We start from the raw sequence: 17622 nt of genomic DNA, 5'->3' as shown, positions 1-17622 counted from the left end.
GCACTTAAAGCACGTCTCAGCTTGCACTGGCCACATCTTAATACTCAGTCACATGCACTCAATAACCCCAGGTGCCTAGTGCTACGTATTTGGACAGTGCAGATAAGCAAGGCTAACACAAGTTACAAACTGTAATCAGTACCTTAAAACGTTAAACGTATTAGATGTTAAAATCAACTTCCTGCTCTCTTAAATCAACTAATAATGAAGTTTGAAGACTCCAGGTGTTTCAAAATTTAGGACTTTTCAAATTTTAGGCAGTAATGCAGAGCATACCCCATCCGTTATGTAACACGTTCCATTTGGAACTCTGGAGCAACATCATGTCATCAAACACATTATTTATGCTGACAAATAAATGCACTGCATGGAATAAACAAATACTATAAGTAGCTCCACATCATTTTGCGTCAGGTTTTGCTGCCAAATGAGTTTTGCTGTCAGTTTTTTGGTTTTTTTTTTTAAGTGGGTTTTCAGAACTTTCTGGTTTTCAGAATTGTGGGTAAGAGGAGGGACACAGGCTATACAAGTTCAAGTCCCAACTCTGCCACTTATTGTGACCTGTTCAATCACCTATGAAGAAAAGACCTAATTATAAGGTTGATTTGAGGTTCAAAAAATTTTAATGAGATAATATATAGACTTAGTAAATTGTAAAGCATGATACAAATACAACTTTGTATTATCAGTTTTTTTAATGTCAACAGCAAAATGGGCAAAAGATATACAAAGCACTTTAAAAGAAATACCAATCACTAATAAAAATAAACAATGAACATCTTATAATTAATATAAGTAAATTAAATTAGGTACAATTTTTTATCTTCACAAAATCTAAAAGGTTTTGGAGAATGGGGCATTCTACTGGTGAGAGCAGGAAGCTGTTCAAGTTCATCTAAGAGCAACATAGCAAGAGCTATCAAAATGTTTAAATGTATCTATTCTTTGACCTGACATTTCCACTTCTAGAAATCTATCTTACAGTTATTCTTTCCGGATATGTAAAAATATACATCTTTAAATTTCATTACAGCATTGTTTGAAAATTGAAAAAGACCAACAACAACCTAAACGTCCCTCAATAAGGAATCAGTTAAATTATGGAAAACATATTCAATTGAATACCATGTAGGCATGAAAAAGAGATTTGCATATACTAATTTGGAAAGAGTCCCAATATATATTAAGTAAAATAAAAAGCAGGGCTCAAGATGTACATAGTATGATTCTAATTGTGTACACACACTGCATTGGTTTATATGTCTATTAAATTTTAATATACACTATATATAATATACAAAACTGTATGTTTGTTTCATATGTATTATAGTATTAATGGAACTTATAACGTATACAGTGTATATACATATATACACATAGAAATTTATCAGAGAGGGGTGCCTGGGTGTCTCAGGCATCTGCCTTCGGTTAAGGTCATGATCTCGGGGTCCTGGGATTAAATCCCACATCAGGCTCTCTGCTCAGGAGCCTGCTTCTCCCTCTCCCTCTCCCTCTGCCCCTGCCCCTGCTTTGCTCTCTTTCTCTCTTAAATAAAATCTTTTTTAAAAATTAAAAACTGTTGGGCGCCTGGGTGGCTCAGTTGGTTGGGCAACTGCCTTCGGCTCAGGTCATGATCCTGGAGTCCGGGATGGGGTCCCGCATCAGGCTCCCTGCTCAGCAGTGAGTCTGCTTCTCCCTCAGATCCTCCCCCCTCTCATGCTCTCTCTCTCTCAAATAAATAAAATCTTTTAAAAAAATTAAAATTAAAATTAAAAACTGTTAACAGTGGTTACCCCAGGGCACTTGGGTGGCTCAGTTGGTTAAGTGTCTGCCTTGGGCTCCAGTCATGATCCCAGGGTCCTGGGATCGAGCCCCACGTTGGGCTTTCTGCTCAGCTGGGAGTCTGCTTGTCCCTCTCCCTCTGCCCTGCTTATGCTCTCTGTCTCTCTAAAAAATAAATAAAATTTAAAAAACAAAAACAAAAAAAGTGGTTACCCCTACTGAGGGAGTACAAATTCTACTTTAAATTTTATACCCTTCAGGGCACCTGGATTGCTCAGTCGGTTGGCCTTCCACTTGGGGTCCTGGGATTGAGCCCATGTTGGGCTCCCTGCTCAGCAGGGAGTCTGCCTCTTCCTCTCCTTCTCCTCCCCCACCCCTTCGTGCGAGCTTGCTGGCTCTCTCTCAAATAAATAAATAAAATCTTTTAAAAAATCTTTAACAAGAGGCTCCTGGTTAGCTCAGTTGTTAAGCATCTGCCTTCAGCTCGGGTCATGATCTCAGGGTCCTGGGATCGAGCCCCGCGTCAGGCTCCCTGCTCTGCAGAAGCCTGCTTCTCCCTCTCCCACTCCCCCTGCTTGTGTTCCCTCTCTCGCTGTCTCTGTCTGTCAATAAATAAAAAATCTTTTAAAAAAATCTTTAACAAATACCCTTCTATACTATTTTAATTATTAACTACATCTATATATTACCAATATAAACTTTAAAGTTCAATATTTTAAAGAAATCTCAGTACTTAACCATGAGTTCAAGGGCAAAGTCTGGGTATGGCATTTGTTTAAGTACATATTAGGCATTCAAAAATTGTTTATGGGGGTGCCTGGGTGGCTCAGTCAGTTAAGCGTCTGCCTTCTGCTCAGGTCACGATCCGAGGGTCCTGGGATCAAGTCCCACATCAGGCTCCCTGCTCAGCGGGGAGCCTGCTTCTCCCTCTTCTTCTGCTTTCTTCTCCCTCTGCTTGTGCTCTGACAAATAAATAAAATCTTTAAAAAAAAATGTTTATGGATGAATGGGGTAGCTGATGAACAGAAGAGTAAACAGAAGAGTAAACAGTAAACAGCTAATATAACAATTAGCTTTGAAAGTACAAAGAAATTTTTGGGAGTATGCAGAAAGCTGAGGCAGGTTTCTGGCTAGTTCTAGGGGTCAGTAGATATATGGTTCTAGGGGCGGCAATATAGCAAAAGGCTGGGTATGGTCTGAGAAATAGGAGCTGGGCATGGGAAAATTCCCCAGTTTGGTTACAAGCCTGCTCCCAACATCTTTCTGCTTCCAATCTCAACAATGAGGACCAGGATCTATGACACCCACCCCTCCCCTTGAGAGGAACAATAGAGTAGAAGAGGGTTGCCTCCAGGTGGAAGAAATGCAAGAAGGAAAGAGACAGAGAACAGTTCTTACAGATTTATTATAACCTATCTGCTGCTTCTTTGGCTTTTGCTCCACCACATATATACACATGCTCGAATACTCAAGAGAGCCCTGATGACTGGCCCAAACACAAAGATTACAGGCAATTGGTAGAAAGTCAGGAGCCCCACCAGTCTACTCCTCTCCTATCCTGCCATCTGATGCAGCCATACTCAGGTGCCTAGGAAGAAGAAATAAAACATGAAGAGGACCCTTAAAAAGAGCTTCAAGAAAAGGGGTGCCCGGGTGGCTTAGTCAGTGAAGCGGCCGACTCCTGATTTCTGCTCAGGTCATGATCTCAGGGTCCTGGGATCAAGCCCCATCTTGGGCTCCATGCTCAGCGGGGAGTCTGCTGGAGATTCTCTCTCCCCCTGCCCCTCCTCCTGCTCGCGTGCATGCTCTCTCTCAAATAAATTTAAAAAAAGAGAGAGAGAGAGCTTCTAGGTTCAGAGATCCCAGAGACCCCGGGATCTCAGGGAGCTGGCAAAGACCCCGGCCCCAGCTTTTCAGAGCAACTGGAAGACGCCCCAGCTTCCTCCCCAGCTCTGCTGTACAGAAGTTAATTACTTGTTGCTTCAGCGCTGTCGGAATCATCCTAGGGAAGGAAAAAAAAAAGACAAAAGCACCTGTAGCATCTGCAAAGTGTGGACATTTGTGTTCACAAACTCTTCTCACTCCTTCCTGCTCTCCAAGTTTTCTTTTGTGATTTTCTAAATCACACAACTTCCCGGCAGGCTAACACGGAACTATTAATACTTTGGGAAATAAAATCAACCCCCGGTGCTCAATAAACAACACTGTGTCAAGCATCATTTGGTTTCAGAATTTCAACTCATGCCACTGCTCCGGACAGCTGTAAAGACAGACAAGGGGGCCAGGTCGACTCTAAGATAGAGAAGTAAAGGGGAGATGGGAGGGAGGAAGATCTTGCTGGAGTTTTCTACAGCTTGGAGAAGAACATTCGACCTCCTGTGTCGAATTCAAATTTGGCCGACAGGCACTGAGAACTACTGTGTGCTAGAGACCGTGACAAGAGCTTTCTGGTATCTTATTTTTTTAGGGCTAAAAGGAAACCGAAGGGTTGAAGGGTAGGCTTTACTTACATCCAGGTCATCCATGCCAGGGGGAGGTCTCTTGGTGCTGACCTTCTTCAAAAGCTAGTGGAAAGAGGAAAGTAATTACAAGAGAAAAGAAGGGCAAGGGGAGAGCAGCCTGTATATTGATGGGCCACAGGAGAATGGTCCCAGCCAGACAATTGCCCCATCTTTACAGACCCTAACACATCACTGGAATGAATTGGAGAAAAGTAAATCAATCCCCTTTTCATTTATTTTTATTTTTATTTCTTTTAAGATTTTATTTTTAAGTAACACCTGATGTGAGGCTCGAACTCACAGCCCTGAGATCAAACGTTGACGCACGTTCCACTGACTGAGCCAGCCAGGCGCCCCGATCCCCTTTTTAAAAGGAAATAGACACACACAGAGCATCTTCCTTACTAATCTAGGTTAGGGTCTGTCAGTGTTTTTGCAACTTGAATAAATAGTAGCTGAAATTCTAAAACCAAATAATGTATGGCAGGGTGCAACTTAACTGGAACTAGTAATTTATGATGTGAATTTTTATACTGCCTGGTTTGAGCTTCCTGTGAAGTTGTGTGGCTCAGGAAACACACACACACACACACACACACACACACAGAAAATAGAAAAAAGAACAAGAGTTACAGAAGAGTTGGGAAAGGGTTTGCCAAACTTTCTCAAAATTCTGTAACTAGTGAGTGAAGGCATGTATACAGTTCCACTAGTATACATTTCTCTCATCCGACTAAATAAACATTGCACAGAACATCTAAAGAATATGAGCACCACTGAGGGGAGCTCATACGTGTCTATCTAGCCCTGATGACAGTCCTCCAGAGAAATGTGTGCAGGGAGACACAGAGAATGAGCAGGAGGGGCAGAAAATGGCATTACCTCTGCATAATGTTCCACCTGAGCCAGCTCCACCTCTTCATCCCCTTCCCAGTCCCTCCAGTTATCAAAGTCCACAGACAACCACACTGGCTGCAAGAGGAAAGCACAGAGCGTCACGGGGCAGGAAGCGCAGAAGTGCGCGGAAGAGCATGGCCGCATGCACAGGGGCATGCATGGGGAAAAGAAGGTCAATGGGGGTGCAGTCTTCCCAAAAGCACCTCTTTGACTAATTCCTCTCTAGATTGCCATTATCATCAACCAAAGATTTGCCAGGAACCTACTAAGTGCCAAGCACAATGCCAGGCATTTTGGTAGATAGAAAAGCATAGAAATTCCGCCCTCCAGAAGCTGACTGACTAGAGAGGTAATACCTCTGGAAAGATAACTGTGTCATAAAGTATCGTGGGAGTCACCACGATAGACAAGCTGCATTCCCTGGAGTCAGGAGAAAACCCTTGGAATCCTGTTCCAAGTTCCTTTGCTTAGATAGGAAGTTATTCTCTCATTAATTTAATGGCTACTTATTGAAGACAGACTCTGAGCTTGGCATTGGGATTATGAAAATGTTTGATATATAGTCCCAGCTATCACGAAGCAAGTGGGGAAGGGAAATCTAAATAAATCGTTAAAATACAGTGTGAAAGGTATGGTGACGGCTTACACAGGGGATATTATGGAAACCCAGAAAGAAACTATAGGAACTCAGGCTTTTTAGAGTAGCAGAGACTGAAAAGATGAGCAAAGGTTAGGTGGGCACAGGTAGCAATGATGGAGGCTTTCCAGGAAGAAGGCACAGCTTGAGCAAAGGTAAATTCATGAGAAATAGCCTGGTGTGTGCCAAAGAGCTGCAGGCCATTTGCTGTGGCTGGAATGTGAAGTTTAAGGCCGAAACTAATGGGATATAATGCTACAGAAGGGAAAAGTAGCCAGGTCATCAGTTTATATGTCATGCTATGGTGCTTGGATTTCAACCCAAAGGGCGGGAAGTGACAAGCTCAAATACCTGAAAGAGTTAGGGAACTAATTTCATTTAATTAGGATTAAAGTGTGCTGGTACACATGCTCCATTTAAAGCTCCATCTCTAGGTGTTTGGGAATTTCTTTCTTTTTTTTAAAGTAATCTCTGCATATGGGGCTTGAACTCACAGCCCTGAGATCAAGAGTCCCATGTTCTACCGACTGAGCCAGCCAGGCGCCCCTGGCATTTGAGAATTTAGACCAGTGTGATCAGAGTCTCCATTTTCTAAGAAAAACTGATAATCTGGAGTTTTATGTGAACTCTCCATATTTTTATAGGTCAGCAACTAATGAAAACTAAATGTCAATAACCAATCGAAATAATTTGTAAATACTGTAAAGACTACAAAAACAAATTCAAGAGCCAGATCAGCCAGGAGATAGCCAATTTTCAACTTTTAGCAAGGAAGAAGCCACTGGAGGGTCTTAGGTGGAAGAGTAACAGGGTCAAATGGGTGTTTTAGACAGACCATGCTGGGAGCAATGCAAAGGATGGACTGAGGGTAGGTCTAAAAATATGTAATAAACGTCACCCAGTGATGGATGAGGGCTGAATTGGGAAAAGATGAAATAATAGATTCAAGAATATTTAGGAAGTCAAATGGGACTTTGTGAATGATTGAATGTTGGTGAGAAAGGAGCCAAGGGTGATTCCCTGACTTATGTCCCCAGGTGCAGACATAGCACAGGAGAGACAGCAGACCATTCCCCCACACACCTACCTTGATATCCTCTTTAGTGAGTCGGGGCCAGGCTACCTTCTCCTTCCATTTCCTCACAAAGCAAGTAATGGAGCGAGCAGAGCGCTTATCCTGGGAGTCCTGCCGGATAGAGAGCCTCATTCTTAGGATGTGAGGTTTAGAATGAATCTCCAATTTTCCAGGCAGCCTTCCCATCCAGACCTGACTGTCCCACCCCACAGTTACCTTGGAGTTCACCTTAGCATAGAATTCTATCTCATTGTACAACTCCACTCCATCCGCATTCTTGCAGCTGAGGAGACAACGGAGCTGAGGAAATGCGGGAGGCTGAGCATGGGGGCATCAGGAGAAGGGAAAGGTTCCGGGAAACCAGGACCTTCAGAGAGGAGGGCCGTTACCTGAACACAATACGGTGGTCTTCGATGAGCACGTGGACATCAGTGCTGTCCTCAACACAAAACTCCATGAACACGTACTTGGGCCTGTCGTACCATAGCGTCCGGGCATGCTGCCTGCAGAGGAGTTGCGGTGGGGCTTCATAGGGGTGGGAGAGGGAAGACTGAGGGCATTTGGGAAAGGTGGAAGGAAGGGAAAATTTAGGGACGTTTTATGCTACGGCTCTGTCAAAGTGGAGCTAAATGAGACAGAAGGGGGTGAAAGAGGAGTGATGGCAGCGGGGGTGTGTGGTGAGGTGAGGGTGAACCTGGGGAGAATCCAGAGTGCGAGAGTTGAGAAGGAGGGGGTTATGGAGAACATTCCTCACCACCCCAAATTTACAGAGACCTGGACTCTGGAGTTTCCATGGGAACTCGCAGGAGCGCCCAGAAAACGTGGAACAAGGAATCTCCAAGGAAAAGGGCGGCCGGAAACACTCACCTTGCCATGGCGGCTCCCCGCTACCCGGTGGCACTTGGACTCCGAGCCGGGGACTGCTATCTTTAGATCCTGGGAACGCCCCCAGCAGCTGCCTCTCCTTATATGGTTGGGGAAGGCTTTAGAGGAAGGGGGAACGTGGCCCCCACCGCCAAGGGATCTGCACTCCGGAGAGACTCTGAAAGAGCATAATCCCGACAGCCCTTCACATCTCCGGGTCTCCAGAAATGTACAGATTAGGAATAGACGACCCACCCGCGGGGAACCAGGACAAGGTCCACACTAGATGCACAACGAATGACTTGTCCCTGACTTCATTCATCCGTTTCTCCAACGCTTAGTGCATTCAGCGCCTGATTCACAGTAGGCGCTCAATAAAAAATTATTGGCCCGAATTAAACCCCCTGGGAAGGCCCGCCCCGCGTGACTGTGAACTGTTTGTCGTATAAGCCCCGCCCACCCGCTCCTTCGGGTTTCCCGAACAGCGCGCCGTTGCCATGGCAGTGAGGGGGCGCGGCTGACGTGCGGCGGCGTTTCCGGGAAGATGGCGGCTGTCGAAGAGGCTGCGGAGCCGGTAACGGTGGTGGCAGCTGTTGGTCCAAAGGCGAAGGACGAAGAGGAGGAGGAAGAGGAGTCGCTGCCACCGTGCGAGGCGGTGCGCTGGGCCCCGGTGGGGGCAGTGGCGGAGGCCGGGCCTGGGACGGCCGCGTTCTCGGAAGAGGCGGCGGCCGAGGAGCCCGGCGCGGCCCCGGGCTCCCCTCCGGACTCGCCTGGCCGGACGCTGAGGCGGCTGCGGGCCGAGCGGCGGCGGCTGGACTCGGCGCTGCTCGCGCTGTCCTCGCACTTCGCGCAAGTGCAGTTCCGCCTGCGCCAGGTGGTGCGCGGAGCGCCCGCGGAGCAGCAGCGCCTCCTGCGCGAGCTCGAGGACTTCGCGTTCCGCGGCTGCCCGCACGTCCTGGGTTACGGGGGGACCGAGGACCCCGCCAGCGACGATGGCGATGGGCTGCCAGGGGACCGACCACGATTGCGGGGCGAGAACCAGGTGAGCAGCTGGGGCCGGGTCCCGAAGGACATGGGAATAGGGGGTTGGGTGGGTGGCGATGCTGACCGGGACGGAGGTAGCAGTGGTAAGAAGCCGACCGATGTGGGTGAGTACTACGCGCGTCCGAGACGAGGAGGTGAGACAGGTGTGCCAGTCCTGCTGAAGGGCAGGAGGACAGAGAGGCCTGGGAACCTGATGGTGAGGGGTGTCTATCTAAAGTGTGGAAAGAGATGCAGGTGTGGTGACGTGCGGGACAGAAGAGTGGTGAGCAGAGAGTGTTCTGAGGGGAACAGCAACCAACCAAAGCAATGCTGCTCCCGCTCACCTTGCCGTTGTCTCATAATGTACCTAAGACCCGAGGACATTTGCTGACAAGTCCCCCGACCTGGCGTTGAGAACATTGGCTGATGAAGCGTAAGTGATTTGGAATCCATGGAAACTTAGATTTACTGCCTGTACCTGCCTTCCTGGAATCTAGGAAACGTCTTTAATATTTAGACTTTCGTGTGAGTGGGAGCTTTGGTGAACGGCAGGATCACTTAGTAATTGAAAGAAATACAACTCCTGATTAATGCATTTCCTAAAGCTGATATTTTAAACCTCCTTGCCCATCCTGCCCAATAACTAGATATTATAAATGAAGCCCCTTTACTGTGACAAGATGCATTCAGTTAGCCTCCAGTGAGTAATGAGAGTCTGTATGCCATGCCAAGAGAACATTTCCTTGCAGTCTTTGACTCTCTGGAAGTGCACAGTTGCAGATAGCTTGTTGGAGGTGTTGAAGAGACTTGCTGTCTCCTCCACCTTTTCATTCTTCAAGTTACAACCCATTTATGCCTTTCTTCCCACTTAAATTGGTTTTAACCAAGAAGACTTATCAGTAGCAGATATTGACTTGCTCATTTTAATCCGGAAGGTTTCCAGTGCAGTCCTGTGTTTACTGTTCCACCCTTCTCTCCACATACAGTCTTCCCCCATTCTTTCTCCTTGCGCTGGCTAGACAGCTTCTTCTAGTCAGAGCTCATTATTCGGAATGTGTTGTTTTGTACCTGTTTTAGTTCAGTAGCCTACAGCAAATGTGTTTTGAGAGCTTACCCTGTGCCAGACATGGTGCTAGGTATTGGGGGTACAAAGTCAAAGCGTTTGCCCTAAAGGAGTTCATTGGCTGAGGGACAGAATCCTCAACAAAGAATTGCAATGCGGCATGAGCTAGAGGAGAAGTGTGTGTACACAATACAGATCGAGAAACGGTTAGCTTTGCCTAGGGAGATCTAGGAAACCTGAAGGATAGTTAGGCCCTCCCACAGTAGGTTTCTAAGAAACTGCAACACTCAGGTTTGGAGAGGACGTATCCCGAGAAAAGGCTTGCTTTCATGTTGAGTAAGGCTAAAGCAAGAGGATTGCTTTTTAAATAGCTTGAACAAAAAGTTAATTTGTTGTTTTTCATTTATTCTCTCTCATATCTTCTGGAGGGCTTGGTAAGTACCACTTGAAAGTTAAAAGTTAATATTCTATAGATTGCTGGTTTAAAATGCAGCCTTACACCTGCACATGACGTGCTAGTTTTGCTTTTTGTTTCTGGCACTCAAGAAAGTTAAGGAAGAACTAGTATTTGAGAATACATTGGCAAGACTTTACCACCGTGAAGGGTTTTTAATCATTTAAATGCAGAAACTACCTGATGGCCAACAGTGGAGAAAGGAGTCACTGGTGGGGGAAACTTACCAGAGGTTTTGTTTTTTGTTTTTTTTTTTTAAGATTTTATTTATTTGACAGAGAGAGACACAGCGAGAGAGGGAACACAAGCAGGGGGAGTGGGAGAGGGAGAAGCAGGCTTCCCACCGAGCAGGGAGCCCGACGCGGGGCTCGATCCCTGAGCCGAAGGCAGACGCTTAACGACTGAGCCACCCAGGCAACCCCCCCCCTTTTTTTTTAAACATGGTGACCTTCCCATTCCTATTACTTGGGTTTTGGGTTTTTTGGTTTGTTTGTTTTTTTTTTTCACTGCCCCAGGCATCTGCTTTAATTCTTTTGATTTTGCAGAAGTCTGTAATACATTTGGAGGGGTTTTGAACCTTAAGAAAACTGGTTATGAGTTATAAATCCTTTCTCTACACCCTTATCTCTAGATTCTCTTGCAAAATTTGGCTGCAGAAAGTATTCAGGAGTTGATCTGTGGTAATTGGCTGTGGAGGATGGCATGTTTAGTTCCTGTGAGGCTGTCTTGGCTAAGATAAGTTGTCTCAATCCTAACTAGACCTTTGCGGGGGGGGGAAGCGATCTTAACAAAAGGCTCCGTTGTATTCATATTCTATTTCCAGTAAGGGACAAATACCTTCTTAAAGAAAAGACATTTAATAAATTGCCCTGGATGAAATCTTTATTCTCATTTTTGAACCTAGCTTATGAATTCTGTATTTCATTGGGATTATTTGGAAACATTTTATGTTTCACTAGTCATTATTAGCTTGAGAGGCTTCCTATTGTGCCCTGATTTTTCCTTTTCCTGTGAAACAGACCTAAGTATTTTCTTGTCTTAGAGTGAACAAGAAAAACGGGAACGTCTGGAAGCCCAAAGGGAGAAGCAGAAGGAACTTATACTACAGCTCAAAACCCAGCTAGATGACCTGGAAACGTTTGCTTATCAAGAGGGTAATTACGACTCCCTGCCGCAGTCCGTGGTGTTGGAAAGACAGCGGGTGAGCAGAGACTAGAGGCTCCTCCACCTCTACCTAAGGTTACCTTGTTCCTGCTGGCGTTCACAGGACGTTCTTTCTCTGCGTGTTCGCCCTTGGCCTTACTGAGAATCCCTTTGCTGGCCTATATCAAAGAGAAACGGACACGTCTTTATTCATACATGGAAACGCAAGTTCCAAAGCCTTTGAGCTCTTTCTTTCCATGGTTATTAGTAATAATAACATATTATAATAATAGTAATTTTTCATTTGATCGTTAAAACGGTTCTGTTTAGACACATCCTATGATGTAAATCGGCTTTTTTCCCCACCACCAGTTGATAAATATTCCAGGAATCCAGACTGGCTTTAACGCCATATTTATTTAAGCAACACCTGGGTAGACAGGTAACCTGCTGGCAAAATACAGCTACAGTCTCCCCTACGAACATGTCCGTCTCTCACTGTGATGTAGCTGTTTCTCTGACTGAGCTGGAGTTACATTATCTGGATTGCAAACTGTTCCAGATATTGTCACTAGGGTATTTTGACCGTAACACACTTTGATGTGGAGCAGAGGTTTTTGTTTAGTTGCCTAGAGTGAGGCAAGAGTGAGAAAGAGGACTGGGCACCAAGGGAAGTCAGCGTTTGTTCTCGTGGAGGCGTTGGGGGAAGCTAACTAAGGGGCTTTTTGGATCATCAGCCACTTTGGATTATTCGTACTGTTGTTCTCCTGAAAGTTGCCTGGCCTCGTAGAAAATTTGCAGTCGAGAGGAGCCATTTCTGTCCGAGAGGAACCAAGGGCCCTTGTTACTATGGGAGAAAGTAGCTCTGTACTCTCACCTTGATCGGCAGGTGCATCGTTTTCTCTCACAAATTTGGGAGGTCTGTCTGTCTTTGATTTTCATTTAAAGGTACATACTAGCAAATATTCTCCTTCCTAACCTTCTCCCTGAAAATTCCAAAGGGTGTGCTCATTGCTTGTGGTCTTGATAGGTGATCATAGATGAATTAATAAAGAAACTGGACATGAATCTGAATGAGGACATCAGTTCACTGTCCACCGAGGAGCTCCGGCAGCGTGTGGATGCAGCTGTGGCTCAGATTGTCAACCCAGCCCGAGTGAAAGAACAGTTGGTTGAACAGTTGAAAACTCAGATCCGAGACCTCGAGATGTTCATCAACTTCATCCAAGGTCAGAGGAGGGGATGGGAAGAGAAGTATGAACAGATGTCATAATAATTATATGTAGGGGCGCCTGAGTGGCTCAGTCAGTTAAGAGTCTGCCTTCGGCTCAGGTCATGAGCTCAGTCCTGGGATCGAGCCCCGCATCGGGCTCCCTGCTCAGCGGGGAGTCTGCTTCTCCCTCTCCCACTGTGCACGTGCAGTGTGTGCTCTCTCTCTCTCTCAAATAAATAAATAAAACCTTTGAAAAATAATAATTATATGTAATCCGAGTACTGGTACCTAAAGGTACCAGTTCTTGATATACTATGTAGGAAGTTTGATCACTCAGTAAGGGAGCCAGCATGGTAGAATGGAAAGAACAGGGATTTTATTTTATTTTTTTAAAGATTTTATTTTTAGGGGCACTTGGGTGGCTCAGTTGGTTAAGCGCCTGCCTTGGGCTCAGGTCATGATCCCAGGGTCCTGGGATCGAGCCCTGCATTGGGCTCCCTGTTCAGCGGGAAGCCTGCTTCTCCCTCTCCCACTCCCCCTGCTTGTGTTCCTGCTCTCATTATCTCTCTGTCAAATAAATAAATAAAATCTTAAAAAAAAAAAAAGATTTTATTTTTAAGTAATCTCTACACCCAATGTAGGGTTCGAACTCACAACTCCAAGATCAAGAGCCACATGCTCCACTGACTGAGCCAGCCAGGTGCCCCAAAAACATGGATTTTTTTTTTTTTAAGATTTTATTTATTTGACAGAGAACATAAGCAGGGGGAGTGGCAGGCAGAGAGAGGAAAAAGCAGGCCCCCTGTGGAGCAGGGGCTCAATCCCAGGATCCCAGGATCACGACCCAAGCCGAAGGCAGACACTTCACTGACTGAGCCACCTAGGCACCCCAAAAACATGGGTTTTAGAGCCAGATAGTTCAGATCCCAGTTCTGCCACTTCCTGGCCTTGGGTCCTTGGGCAGGTCCTAACTTCTTTAGCCTCACTGTCCTCACCCATGAAAGGATGATTCGTGCTTCCCTCATTGAGCAAATATGTATTGAGCCAGTCACTATTCCACACAAATAAGATGATATTTGTAAAAGTCTTATCATGTGGGAGGCACTAGGAAATATTCTTTTTCCTCCGCTTTGTAACTGCTGACTACAGATGAAGTGGGAAGCCCGTTGCAGGCAGACAGCGCGCACTGTGAGTGCAAGGCCAGTGGGAAGACAGGAAGTGGCTCCACGAGAATGGGCAGCAGCCGACCGCCTCTAGGAAACAGCAAGAGTAAGTATGGCTTCAAGAATAGGCCAGTCTAGACAGATAAGTAGATTAGTGGTTGCCTAGCACTTACGGGGTTGGGGAGAATGGGAATGGGAGATGCTAACAATACAAGGTTTCTTTTTGGGACGATGGGTGCACAACTCTGTAAATATACTAAAAGTCACTGATTTATACACCTAAATGGGTGATTTATATGGCATGTGATTTATATCTCAATATAGCTGTTATTAAACCAAAACAGTTAAGTCCAGCAACCTCCTAGGTGGCTCTTGGCTTCATGTGGGACCCATACTGTAGCTCAGAAGCAAGACTAGATCTCAGCTAGTGACTAGTTGAATGTACCTCTGTGCCATTATGGCCCTCACTGATGAGCCATTGCATTTTCTAAACAGCAAAGGCAGAAGACATGAAGAAGGTTCAGGAGACGGGGCTGCACCTCATGCGGCGTGCGCTGGCAGTGCTCCAGATCTTTGCTGCTAGCCAGTTTGGTTGCACCACGGGCCAGATCCCACAAACCCTGTGGCAGAGGGGCCAGGCTGACAGGGACTACTCCCCGTTACTGAAGAGGCTGGAGATCTCAGTAGACAGAGTGAAGCAGCTAGCCTTGAGGCACCAGCCACACAACCACATTATCACCTCTGCCAGCCTCCAGGACCTGTCTCTGGGAGGCAAGGACGAGCTGACCATGGCTGTGCGGAAGGAGCTGACCGTGGCCGTCAGGGACCTGCTGGCCCATGGACTCTACGCCTCCTCACCAGGGATGAGCCTGGTCATGGCCCCCATCGCTTGTTTGCTGCCAGCCTTCTCCTCCGCCCCCGAAACCATGCACCCATGGGAGCTCTTTGTAAAGTACTACCATGCTAAGAACGGCCGTGCTTATGTGGAATCCCCCGCCCGGAAACTCTCCCAGTCCTTTGCCCTGCCAGTTATGGGAGGCACCGTTGTGACCCCCAAGCAGAGCCTTCTGACAGCCATCCATGTGGTGCTGACGGAGCACGACCCCTTTAAACGCAGTGCAGATTCAGAGTTGAAAGCCTTGGTGTGCATGGCCCTGAACGAGCAGCGTCTTGTGTCCTGGGTGAACTTAATCTGCAAGTCGGGGTCACTCATCGAGCCCCACTACCAGCCCTGGAGCTACATGGCGCACACAGGCTTTGAGAGCGCCCTCAACCTGCTCAGTCGCCTCAGCAGCCTCAAGTTCAGCCTCCCTGTGGACCTGGCCGTGCGCCAGCTCAAGAACATCAAAGATGCCTTTTGATGAGAGTGCCAGGCCCTACACCACCACCTTCCTCAGTAGAGTAGGGGTAGATGGTTAGTCTTCTAGGGTAGAAACAAAGAGGAGGAGGAGGGGTTAAAGACGGTCTCCCTAGCCAAATGACTGCAAAGTCTGTTTTCCCCACCAAATTAGCATCTCAGAGATGCTGGAGACCCTCTCATTCCAAGGTTCTGCCCTGGTGTGTAACATGTGGGCACACATATTTGAGCCGATGTAAAAGAAATCAGCTCTGGCACACAGTTAATGGACCACCTCATCGTGCCACATCTGCTTTCTCCAAAACCCAGATTGCTCTAACCATTCTCTTTATGGTGGTGAATGACATGAGTGAGTCGTTGGTCCTGGAAGACATTCAGCTTGAGGCTCCTGTCAGTCAAGCTGGGAGGCGTATTCCTTCACTTGGAGCAGGTTCGAGAGTCATTGGGCCAGAATTTGAATTCCCTTACGAATGCTGACACCCCTTTCTTCCTGACCCCAGGTCAGGGGAGGCTGTGTGTGTTCCACAGTTGCTTCTAAAACTAGGAATGGGGATATTGGAGAACAGCATTTCTGAGGGAGTTCACCACAAGTTGATTTCAATGTTAGCCCTCTTTTGTGGGTAAGAACTGAGATCTGTTCCTGACAAGGTGGCCCACTTCTCACGGCACAGATGGTGGTCTCTTGGATTTAGAGCTGGTGAGTTACGAGGAATGGCAACCACTGCCGGTACCACATCCTCTGGCAAATAACTTTTCCTGGGCACACCTCCCAGCAAGGCGCTGACACAGTCTTTTTGAAAGTACATACGCCAGAGGTGTACTCCTCAGGAGAACCCTTGCCACCCAAGTCAAGTGTGAATGCCTTAGTGATCAGCAGCAACTCCTCCCAAGGTTGGGATTCCACTTGTCCTGGAGGCTGGATGATGGAGGGGGTCTGATCACACAGTAGGGACTACAGAGGGGGTTGGGACTACAGTAGATCACCGCTGACAAACAGGGACTGAGCATTTCCTTGTAAAACTGACTCTAGAGTGATCCTGTTTGGTCTTTAGTATTTTAGCCTTTTTAGTTCGTATTTATCATTCAGCTTGCATACTGCTCCAGGACTGACCAAAGATGGGCAAAGTGTATCTTACCACTTTCTGAAAAACCAGATGGGATCTGCATACCGCTGATCCGGCATTGTTTCCTGTATTAAATTACCAGCTGCACTTGTGTTTGCACTATTGCGTAGTGCGCATTAACTTAATTTTTTTCAGTGACATGTTATTTAAGATGTATTATTGATAATTCATTAGAATTAGTCCCCCTTCTATGTGAAACAGGATAAGTGTAAAATGTGGAAAATGATATATCTGTGGTTGCTAATAAAAAATCATAGTATTTTATGTAGCTTCTCTACAAAGACCTTAGAGAGACTCGTGGCTTTGGTTTATAAGTCTGTCTGTGCATTATTAGCCCATCTGATCCAGATCAGTATTTCCTTGGGCAATGTCTGGCTCTTGGCCTTTCTGTCTCTTCTTGGCACCCCACCCTGGATCAGCTCAGCTTTGGTGGTGTTTTCTTTCCCCCAGACATTACCCTGCCATCTCACCCAGGCCTACGGCCCCATTCCCACAGTACAGCTCCCCATACGTGCCACTTTGGGAGCTGGCCCTTTTATTTTTAAAGATTGATTCATTTATGTATTAGAGAGCGCGCAGGGGTGAGGGGCAGTGGGAGAGGGAAAAAGAGTCTCCAGCAGACTCCACGCTGAGCACAGAGCCTGACGGGGGGCTCAGTCTCACAACCCTGAGATCACAACCCAAGCTGAAACCAAGAGTCGGACACCCAACCAAATGAACCACCCAGGTGCCCCTGGAGCTGGCACTTTTAAGTCCATTTGTCTAGATATCATTTAGGGTGGATGATAACTGCCATAACTATATGGCACAGCCCTGGATCACCCTAGTATTACCCTTTTCTAATCCTCACAAAGACTAATTTGTATCAAGGTTTTGTGCTAGCATCAATGGGAAGCATTTTTAAGTCATCCTAATTTTTTTAAAGATTATTTGAGAGAGAGCAAGTACTAGTGGGGGGGTGGGCAGAGGGAGAAGGAGAGAAGCAGACTCCCCAATGAGCGGGGAGCCCAACATGGGGCTCAATCCCAAGACCCTGAGATCATGACCCAAGCTGAAACCAAGAGTCGGACGCTTAACTGACTGAGCCACCCAGGCACCCCATAAGTCATTCTAATATAATTCTCACTATTTGTAAGGCAGGACAATATTCTCCCAATTCTATAGCTGAGTAAACTGAAGATAAACATCTTGTCCAGGTTTATGTAATGAAGAGGTGAGATTTGAACTCAAGTTGCCTGAATCCAAATCCTATGGTCTTTATATTGTATCATGTTATCTCATTGTATCATGCTGCTTCCAGATCTTTTGTTCCTCTCTCTCCTTTAT

The 17622-nt window shown here is 46.4% G+C and overlaps 2 protein-coding genes across 3 annotated transcripts; one reads left to right on the top strand and one right to left on the bottom strand.

The window, feature by feature from the left end:
* Window positions 1–719: 719 nt before the first annotated feature.
* On the bottom strand, window positions 720–7832 carry PTGES3L (prostaglandin E synthase 3 like). 2 transcript variants are annotated; one of them, XM_028093964.2, is made up of 7 exons: window positions 7760–7832; window positions 7282–7395; window positions 6905–7175; window positions 5166–5255; window positions 4293–4346; window positions 3757–3784; window positions 720–3370 (listed from the first exon to the last, which is right to left on the bottom strand). In XM_028093964.2, the coding sequence occupies exons 1-7, from the start codon at window positions 7765–7767 to the stop codon at window positions 3363–3365; spliced, it is 573 nt and encodes a 190-aa protein (XP_027949765.1). In that variant the 5' UTR covers window positions 7768–7832; the 3' UTR covers window positions 720–3362. The 2 variants fall into 2 exon arrangements, with proteins under 2 accessions (XP_027949765.1, XP_087884382.1); XM_088028256.1 differs by having other exon boundaries at window positions 720–3784; window positions 6905–7003; window positions 7109–7175.
* Window positions 7833–8289: 457 nt separating this feature from the next.
* On the top strand, window positions 8290–16560 carry RUNDC1 (RUN domain containing 1). The gene is made up of 5 exons (XM_028093959.2): window positions 8290–8798; window positions 11339–11497; window positions 12470–12668; window positions 13802–13921; window positions 14311–16560. The coding sequence occupies exons 1-5, from the start codon at window positions 8301–8303 to the stop codon at window positions 15174–15176; spliced, it is 1842 nt and encodes a 613-aa protein (XP_027949760.1). The 5' UTR covers window positions 8290–8300; the 3' UTR covers window positions 15177–16560.
* Window positions 16561–17622: the final 1062 nt, after the last annotated feature.

The sequence above is a fragment of the Eumetopias jubatus genome, unplaced genomic scaffold (genome assembly GCF_037043125.1).
Source record: "Eumetopias jubatus isolate StellerSeaLion01/CBP00866 unplaced genomic scaffold, mEumJub1_p1.0 scaffold_10, whole genome shotgun sequence".
Lineage (NCBI taxonomy): Eukaryota > Metazoa > Chordata > Mammalia > Carnivora > Otariidae > Eumetopias > Eumetopias jubatus.
Note: the sequence above shows the minus strand (reverse complement) of the source record. Positions and strands in the feature narration are given on the sequence as shown.